This window comes from Montipora capricornis, chromosome 10 (assembly GCF_036669925.1).
Source record: "Montipora capricornis isolate CH-2021 chromosome 10, ASM3666992v2, whole genome shotgun sequence".
NCBI lineage: Eukaryota > Metazoa > Cnidaria > Anthozoa > Scleractinia > Acroporidae > Montipora > Montipora capricornis.
In genome coordinates this window covers 66,448,647-66,458,646 of record NC_090892.1, presented here as the reverse complement: position 1 = coordinate 66,458,646, position 10,000 = coordinate 66,448,647, and the positions used below count along the sequence as shown (strand labels likewise).

At 39.8% G+C, this 10,000-nt stretch overlaps 1 protein-coding gene across 1 annotated transcript in view; it reads left to right on the top strand.

Moving 5' to 3' along the window:
• LOC138018937 (enoyl-CoA delta isomerase 3, peroxisomal-like) overlaps nucleotides 1-8,821 on the top strand; it is a 17,002-nt gene extending 8,181 nt beyond the window's left edge. The window contains exons 6-8 of the mRNA XM_068865610.1: nucleotides 214-303; nucleotides 5,365-5,508; nucleotides 7,051-8,821. Coding sequence (XP_068721711.1) covers nucleotides 214-303; nucleotides 5,365-5,508; nucleotides 7,051-7,209 — 393 coding nt within the window. The 3' untranslated portion in view covers nucleotides 7,210-8,821. The remainder of the gene's footprint in view (nucleotides 1-213; nucleotides 304-5,364; nucleotides 5,509-7,050) is intronic.
• Nucleotides 8,822-10,000: the final 1,179 nt, after the last annotated feature.

The window sequence follows — 10,000 nt, the reverse complement described above, 5'->3', positions numbered from 1 at the left end:
TTCAACAAGTTAATTCAGACTGGTAGAAATCACATACCGGTATGTGCACTGGGATAAGATACAAGCATATACGAAAAAAACAAGAGTTTCTGTGAAAATTTTTTTTTTAAAAAAGAGATAGTACTGCTTCGTTTTTGCTTGTGTTTTTGAACATTGATTGGTTTTAACAGTCCAAAGGTATTCTTATTTGGGTAACATTTAATACTCTTTCAGGCAACCTTTCAAATGTGTTTTACCAAGTGGGGTCACCCACCAATAGGATGTTGTTCTCTTGTTCTTTCAAACATGCTTGGAAAAACTGGGGTAAGTGAAGGGCTGGGTAACTAATAAAGGTATATTTAGCTATCATTGTTGTGAAAGCTGTATCCTCTTTTCTCTTAGAAGAAAAAGAAACTTTATAATATGAAGAAATTGTTGCCCTCTGTGAATTCTTGAGTAGTAAGACAAAAAGCCATCTTCCAAAGGTTTCCATGGATTTTGGAGTGCCATTTGTTTTTGATGCACACAGAATGAGCCTATAGCAAAACAAAGAGTTACGAAAGAAACTCGTCCTCCCCTCCCCAGTCACTTTTTCTCTGGCCCCATATTTGGCACACATCCGAAACTGGGGTGACTGTTGCAGATGAAACTGACAAATCTTGTCAATCTGTGTGGAGGTCATCTTCAAAGTCAGATTTGTCAAAACTACACTGTCATCAGAAACAGTTTTTCTTTGGACTGCACTCACCCAGATGATCGCATTGTATCCCAGATGCAGTGATTAGTGCATGGCATATACCAAATTGCCACATGAAGCTAACAGGCTTTGAACTCTCTTGACAGGTTACAAAGATAACATACATGCATGGTTCAAGGGCACCAAACGAGCAAATTAAGCGAAAAGCCTTTGAGAGACATTTCAAGACTTCTTGTAATGTATCAAGACTGTCTGAAGAGATTTTTTATCACCTAGTAGAATTTGATCCGTTTGGATATCTTAGCCAAAAATTGAAGTGTCCGAAAATTTTAGGCGATGATGTCATCATTTCAGAAATTGCAAGCTGAACGTTACCTTCTAAGAACTTCCAACCGAACCATTTGCTCATCCCAAACTGCTACAATCCTCGCCAAAAATCCTTGAAACACCCCTTTCCCCTTGACAGTGTTGAGGCGACATTTTCCTCTTTGACTGGCTACACCAACATTGAAAAAGGGAGGGGGACGAAAACGGTGCGAGAATGTTCAAAGTGTTTCAAGGTTTTTGTCTAAGATTGTCTGAAGTGGCGGGAATTTCTTTGAGCATGCGCAGAAGATGAAAGTGACACTTAGAAAATTATTGTTAGGGCAACGCGTGGGTATTATGTGTTGTTGCTGTTGTTGTGTAAAAGTGCGAAGAGGATTATAACGCTAGTAAATTTTTGTTTTGATAATGGCAACTTCTGAAGGAGATTTTAACTGTTATGAGGAGAGTATTGAAGACACGTCAGAGGAGGAAAGTGACCAGGGAAGTGAACACTTGCATGATAATGGATGTTCAGAAGACCTCCATGTGGGATCGCGAGAGAGGCTTTTGCATCGCGAAGTGCGTAGCGTGTATTTAATTACTTACAGTCAAGCCAATCTTGAAAAATTTCAAACGAGAGATTGTTTTGCTAGAACGGTGGTGGAAGCATTCAATGAGACAAGGAGCGGGTTAGCTGATATTGTGCAGTGGGTTTGTAGTCAAGAGCAGCATTCTTCAGGGGGGACGCATTACCACATGGCATTAAAGCTGTCGCATCCACGCCGATGGTTGCGTGTGCGAAATTATCTCGATGACAACCATTCCATTCAAGTGAATTTTTCGTCTGTTCACTCCAATTATTATAGCGCCTGGAGATACACAACAAAAGAAGATCCCGAGTATGTTCAGTCTATGAATCATCCAGATTTGGTCAACAGCGCCCCACCTCGAACACAAGAGGCCAGTCTGACAACAACGGAACGCGGTGGAACGAGGAGAAAAGCAAAGAAAACCAGAAAACGGAAGGCACCTCGACTCAGTATTTTCGATGTATCAAAGCTAGTCGTAGAAAAAGGAATTAAGTCCAGGCTAGAGCTTCTTGCTCTAGCCTCTCGACAGATGAAAGAGGGAAAGGAAGATTTAGCGCAATTCATCGCTAACAGAGGAAGTAAAGTTGTTGACGAGGCCATACAAGTAGGATGGGAAATGGAGGAAGCAGAGGAAAAATTAAAAAGGAAACAAATGACAAGGATGGACATACTACAAAAAGCTCTAGAAGGTCCATGTATCGCTAACTGCAATGGAGAGTGGTTGGAAGTTGCAGAGGATACTTTCGCACGCAATAATTTAAGAGGTGGAAGTTTTCAGAGTGCTGTGCGTGAGCTACTTGAGAAAGGACGCGGCAAGTACCGAAACATTCTAATCTATGGTAGTGCCAATTGTGGCAAGACCTTTTTACTAAACCCGTTGACTGTCATCTACAATACATTTAGTAATCCCGCTACTAGCAATTTTGCATGGGTTGGCGCTGAATCTGCCGAGGTTATTTTTCTTAATGACTTTCGCTGGAGTGCACAGGTCTTGCCTTGGCACGATATGCTTCTTCTGTTGGAGGGGCAGACAGTTCATTTGCCAGCACCGAAGTGCCACTACGCTAAAGACATTGTCTTTGACACTGACACTCCGATATTCTGCACAGGCAAGCATGAGTTAGTGTTCATTAAGGGAGGCTGCATAGATGAACGGGAGACCGAAATGATGCGAGTAAGGTGGAAAATCTTCAACTTCTTTTCGCAGATTCCACCCGGCGAGCAAAGAAACCTTCCGCCTTGTCCAAAATGTTTCGCCAAATTAATTCTGTCCCCAAACAGTAACGACAACAGTTCGGGATAAGTGTTGAACGAGTTCCCACCAAAGGATCGGCGAATCTCAGCATATTCCAATAAACGTATTATGCAACCTTACAGTATTGCGTGATGGTGACGGAGTGTAAAGTGTAAACAAACGCTGGTAAACCGTACGGTTTACCATTAGGTTTTGCCTTTTATCGCATTCCTTAGTCGTATTTCTCGGTTGAAAATCACCTTGTAGAAGACATTAGTTATAATTGAAATGAATTTTCAAGAACAGCCTCAATGCCATCATGAAATTCAGCCTTTTCACAACGGTTAACCATGACATGTAATAAAATAAGATTGTCAACAGACCAACTTCTATTTTGACAACGGTAAACCGTTTTGACCTTTACCGCACGTGATTCGACTAAGGCAAAACATGCACAGTACATAGACACTGCAGATTTCCTTTTTTACATCTGTTGCCAAATACAAAGTAATAAATATTACATGGTAGTTCCAAACTATTATCAGTGATTATTATATAATATTCAATAGGATAATTTTGTAAATGTCAATTGCATTATATTTATCTGAAAACATAAAGATACATACTTAATATTTTAGTCTCTGTCCTTGTGATTCTAGTATTAGTTGTATACGCCTATCCATGGATTCTATTAAATTGTTTATTTTGGCTACTGGAAACTGAACAATTGTATTTTTCACTCTTTCCTTGAATTGCGTGAAACTCTCTCGCTCTAATTGTTCCCCAATAGTGCTGTCATGCAAGTTGTCACTGACTGATTTAAACATGTTCTCTATTGGATTTAGATCAGGACTGCGTGGCGGTATCTTAAGCAATTTTGCCCTCACTTGTTGCAAAACAGTCTTTGCGACTGCTGAATTCTGGCTTGGGTCATTGTCTTGAATGAAGAGTCTTGTATTTCCTTTCTTTGATTGCACAAACATTTGCTCAAAAGTGTTTTCAATAAAAGACGCAAAAAAATTTCCCGTCATATGTTCATATTCGTGGCATAAAATAACTCCTACATTGTATGAAATCGCCACTAAAAACTTGACTACCTTCCCTCCAGATCCAACTTTACTCCCTTTCGCGGTGCAAAATTGGTTGAGCCCTTCAGATTTTTTGCGATAGATCCTTCCAGTAGGAGCTCGTGCTTGATCAAGCGGGTTGGTCTTGTGCGCAAAAGCAACTCCGTCCAAGTAGAAAGCAATTTTATGAGTCCATAACTCCGTGTCATACTCTTCTCTCACCTTTTTGGCAAATGCAACGCGTAAGCTCTTGTCATTGTTAGTAAGCAGCCCTTTTTTCCGGGCTTGGAGGTAAAAGTACCCTTTGCTATTTAAGAATCTTCCCACAGTGCGAACTGACACATCACTTTCCGAGATGTTTGCCTCATTCATGAGTCGCTTGGCAGTAAAGTTACCTTCTGTACGCCTCAGTTTGAGAAGAGCCCTTATAAGCAGTCTCTCTTCTCTGGATGACAACTTTCTTGGCCTTCCTCTTCTTTGGTGGGTGACCTTTCCGTGAGTTTGCGAATACGTTGAAGGAGTGTTAAATTCTTTTAGCACTCTCATTACTGTTGCTGCAGATCGGTCCACTTTTGCTGCAATTTCTCGCAGAGAATACCTCCTTTCCATGTACAGAAATCTGATGAGTGCTCGTTCTTCCGCCGAGGTTTTCCTATTGTACACCATACTTTTTTCATTGAACTGTGTGACTAATCACACTTAACCTTTACGTCTGAGAAAAAAAAAAATCTCCTACCCGTGACTATTGTGGCCAGGCTGTATTGAAATGTTATTTTTAAAGACCTTAAATAACATTTCCTATTTATTTCTACCGAAATCTAGACAATTCATATCTTTCCTAGCTTGCGTCAAACAAAAGTTACAGCAAGATCTTCCCAGCTAGCGCCGTCTTTCTGGGCTATTCAAGAAAACTACTTAACAATAAATGACAACGTCTGATATTAACCAGATGGCCTTTTGCAACTCACACAATCCTCGCCAAAAATCCTTGAAACACCCCTTTCCCCTTGACAGTGTTGAGGCGACATTTTCCTCTTTGACTGGCTACACCAACATTGAAAAAGGGAGGGGGACGAAAACGGTGCGAGAATGTTCAAAGTGTTTCAAGGTTTTTGTCTAAGATTGTAGGTGACCTTTTCAAGTGCCAAAAATTGCAAAAATATCTCTTCCGGAAACGTAAGGGGCTGCTTTTCCCTGGTTGCGAATCTTTTAGGTGATGTTTTAGTAAAGAAATCTGTAGCTGTTTGACTTGTAACATAGAACCAAAATTCATAGAACGGTTTGACTCCCCCAGACACATATTTCACCAAAGATTATCGTTGGGTTCAGTGCTGAGTGGCCCTTTGTACTTGACTTGAACACTACAACTGTGTCACAGTTTTTCAATTTTTTTTTAGTGGAGAGAGTTTGTAGAAAATCATGTGGCAGTTCCTAATAGACAGTCAATAAAATTTCTTTCAAGCTCTTAAATTGTTTCTTGTTCCTGCACAGGCTGCATCAATGTTGTTGTTAAACAACAAAATGGCTGCTACAGAAGCATGGGAGAATGGACTGGTTATGGAAGTTTTGAAGACAGGAAATTTTATGGACCAAGTCAACAGTAGAGTTAAATCATTGGCAGCCATGGCAAACAAGGTACTAGTGGCTAACAAGGTTTACAAACAGCTTAAAACCAGGGCTTAAAATTGCGACTGAATTTTTCCCTTTGCGACTTGTTTTCACCTTCGCTTCTTTGAAACAAAAGGGTTAGCAGTTGCCAAGTGCTTTGCCGCTACTTTTGCTAAAATAAATAAATGACAAAATTATTTTGGTTCTGCCCGTGAATTTTCTTTCAATCTGGAGATAGCGCAATTGTTGCGTAATTTGGCTGTGGTGTCAGCGATGTTACGTGCACAACTCCATTCCTTTGATCATTCGCCATATTCAGTGGTTTCTTTACACACACATTGCTGGCTCATATTTTGTTTTGCTACACCACTGACAACAATGCAGTGCAACAATTTTGCTACTAAAATTTGTGAAATTGCGACTAAATTTTCATATCTTGTCGTTAATTTTGAGCCCTGGCTTTTATTTGCAGATTGTAGGGTGGTGTTGAGTATGCTGTAAAAAGTGATGCAAATGATTCAAGGGGTGTCTTATTTTGGCCTCTTTGGCACTTATGCAGGGCTGCAAGTATTGAACTCCATGCTCAATTTTGACTCACTCAAGTCAAAATATCATTAATGAACCCAAGTGTTGATGTTCTATTAAGTTAGGGTTTTAGAGTTACAAGTACTTGAGGAGTAGAATTGGTGGGGGAGTGGTGTGCTTTGTGGCATTCGTGACTAGTTTGTGATACTTACAAAAAACGTCTGACATCTCATTACTTGTACTGAATCATATACCATATTTACCCATGTATAAGTCGACCTTTTATGGCCTCAAAGAAGCTCCAAAAATCGCCCTCGACTTATACATGGGTCAAAGATTTAGAGCAAAGTTCCAACTTAAGTTCATTCTTCTTGGTTGTTTACAATTCATTTTCTAAAAATGTTGTGCAAAAAAGTGCATAATAAATAGCTTATTTGATGTTTTGGTGTGTTGTGGTGCTGAGTATTTCGACTCGTTGTTTGCACAGCACAACTCATAAAAATACTCAGCGATACTACACACCAAAACATGTAATAAGATATATTTATTATATACCAAAAGTGGATAGCCTACAAGGGCACGCTCTGATTGGCTTCTCAAACTCCGAATATCCTATGCTATTCACTTCCAAGCAAAATGTTGTCATCGTTGCAGGAATAAATGAGTTAAAATTACCTTTTTATTGGGAGGCGCGGTGGCCTCATGGTTTGTGCGCTCGACTCTGGATGGAGTGGTCCAGGTTTGGTTAAATGGGTACCGGCAAATTTAATGCTGGGGGTAACCCTGCGATGCACTGGCATCCTATCCAGGGGGGAGTAGAAATACTCCTAGTCCCTTCATGCTACAGAAACCGGAGATAAGTGTCGGCCTGATGGGCCTTCTAGGCTAGTAGCAGACTTTACCTTTCCTTTTGTGCTATATTATCTCTTTTTTTTTTTTTAGTGTATACTAAAACAACTATTCACCAAAGTGGAGGTGGCTATTGGTGGATATTTACCGAGCCATGAAATAGTTGTTAATTATTACTTCTTGTGGGTTTTCAAGGTCTTACAGGACACGAAATCGCTCCTCAAGCAGTCTGACCAAGAAACCTTGCAAGATGTTAACAATGAAGAATGCAAGCTTCTCCTTAAATATCTCAACGATGATCAGGTGTTGGCATCTATTAAAAGGAACTGGCTTCCAGATATTGTGACAGTTTAGTTGTATTTCATATTGTAAATAGTTTGACTGGGTTTTACCTCTATTACTCACACGCACATTTTATGACCGTTTTTAGTGAGTTAACTTTTATTATTTAATTGATAAGGATTTTTTTAGGATTGTCTAATTACTTACATAGTTTCGAGTATTTCTGTAATGACTGTATTTGGAATAAATTTATTTTCAAGCTCCAAATTCACTTTCATATCAATTTGGATATTTTGCCCGTAACGCGAGAAGGAGCAAACTGCCATTAGCAATGAAATGATGTAGCCTCATTGTTTTGTAGAACAATGGCACAGTTGTAGGGATACATACCCGTTCATCCAAAATATAGACTTTACTTAGAAATGGCGGCTGTTTTATCATTATTTTTTGGCCTTTCCGTAGACCAATTTTTGCAATAGCAGACAAATAACAAATTGGTCAACTTCTTCTGAATCAGTGGCCTACATAAACTCTTTTTCTTTTTTTCACTCAGAAAATCACAAAATGAATCGCTGCGATTTTCACAATTCTTCACCTTAAAACTGCGTTTTGGCTTCCATCAATCATATCTCCGAACATAACCGAGAAGATCGACTCCACCTCCGAAGAGTGAAGTGGAGTTTTTGTTTGTTTACAGCACGAATACCATTATGATATCTTTTTAGAGGTTTCGCACAGATACCATCGCTTTCCATCGGCGTCGAGTTCGAATGTACCATTGGAACCAAAGATGCTGCTTGGTAGGTTGTGTCACGAATCAGTTGAGTTCTCGACTTGGCATCGAAAAACCAAAACGCAGTTTGGCCGTTGGCACTTGATGATGAGGCTCCGCAGAATTATGAAAATCGCAGTAAGAGCGGTTTTAAAGAAGTGTCAAAAGAAGTCAGTGCTTTGGTTCCTGATTATTTTCCTAAGAATCTTTCGTCACATTCTCAGCCAATCAGAGTTGACAGGCTCAAAAACCAATTCGTTTTTTTTTTCCCGCCCTTCAGCGCCGGCGACTGCATCCATCTTATCTTTGTTTTGATTGGCTCATTTTGTGCCCTCTAACTACAATCATTGAGCAGAGAGAGAGAAAATATCTAAAGAATTTTCTTGCGTGGATCATTGGCAAAGCCTGTGGTAAGCCAGCTTCAAACCCAGATCTCAATATTCCAAATTAGATATTTTTTTTCTGAAAGAAAAAGCAGTTATTTTGAAATGAACCTACGAGTGTATTTATACGATGCAATACACTTTATTTTTCTTGCGTATTGGCCCTTGTAGCGGGATTTTGGCATTTGTGTTGTTTTCTTAATCAAGCTACGATGGCCTAAGAACAAGAGTTTATTAACTGTGTTAACTATTTTGGATGAAAGTATCACTGACTTTTTTCATTAGGGCCATCAGGAATGGAATTTTTCTAAACTATTGATCTTGTCATCAGCCACATTACCTCAATCGATTTTAATAGGTCTTTTTTATATTTTCATTCGTACACTTTCCTTCGCACAGCGTAGACATAATGTGCAATAATACGAATTACAGTTCTAAGTTATCATGTGCTCATTTACTGATACAATGCACTTGAAGTGTACTGATGATATAGGATTCTATCAAGTTTAATAAAGATGTGTTGAACACATTCCTCTTTTTTAACGCCAGATTTGTCCACAAGTTATAAAAAAGAGCCGTTACTTGCCCTTGAAATCGTCCGCGTCTTATGCCGCTTTTCATTTTCAAATCGGTTGCATTACAGCCAGAGAGTATCCTTGCAAAGTTGGATAGGTTTAGAATGATGGTGGGACAATGAGTCAAGTTTGATGAAGGATATATGTGAAGAAAGGTTAATATTTGAACGGCAGATTTGTATCGACTAGAAATCATCGCAGTGTGTAATGAAACCATGAAATCTAAAAATAAATCCTGACTTGGACGGGATTCGTTTTTATCAACAGCTCAGTCGGTAGAGCAGCGTGCAACTTTAATTGCAAGGTCACGGGCTCGAGTCCCGTTTGTAGTTGCAACTATTCAAGTTGTTTCATTAACACGGCGATGATCTCTCGCTTTGTCCTAACCTGCGACCAGGCGTACTTTTCTTTAGACAGTTCGGACCCTCTCTAAGAAAAGTACGCCTGATCGCGTGTTACGCTTGCATGCCCTGGCATTTATACCTGCAATGGCCCAGTCTATAGTGCGCACCTTCGAAGGGTTTTTGTCTTGTTGGTGGTATACACAATAGCTGTTTTATTACCGGTGGATCGCACGGATCGATATGACGTAACTTGCATTTTATTGACGACAAAAAAAATTCATCACCATGTTGTACAAGTTGACCCTATAACGTTCACCTCAAAATTTACAGATGAATGTCCGTCGATCCGTAACCCGAAACCAAATTCTTGATACAAGAGAACTATTTCATCTTTTCGTCTCTTTTCTCAGAGGACGTCATTGATGTTCGAGTAGTCAAAAATTCAATGGGGCTTTTTTCAGGCAAACCTTTCCGTCACAGTTAAACGCTACGTCACAAGTGATTGCGTACAAAGATCCCCGGACCGTGATTGGATAATTCGAATGGTAGACTTGCCACAAGTCGAATCCCAGGTGAAAATGTTTTGGCGAGCGAAACGTAATTTTTCGTACGCGAAGTGGATGAGCGAGCGACGATGAGACGAAGGACTTTTCGAAAGGCTATTCGAATGGGAGAGGGTGCCCATACAAAAAGTTGGTCATTCCCCTCTAACATCACAATAACATCTCGAAACATCTCGTTTCAACCAGTCGAAACAGTAATTATTACGAAGATGAAATTGATACAAGA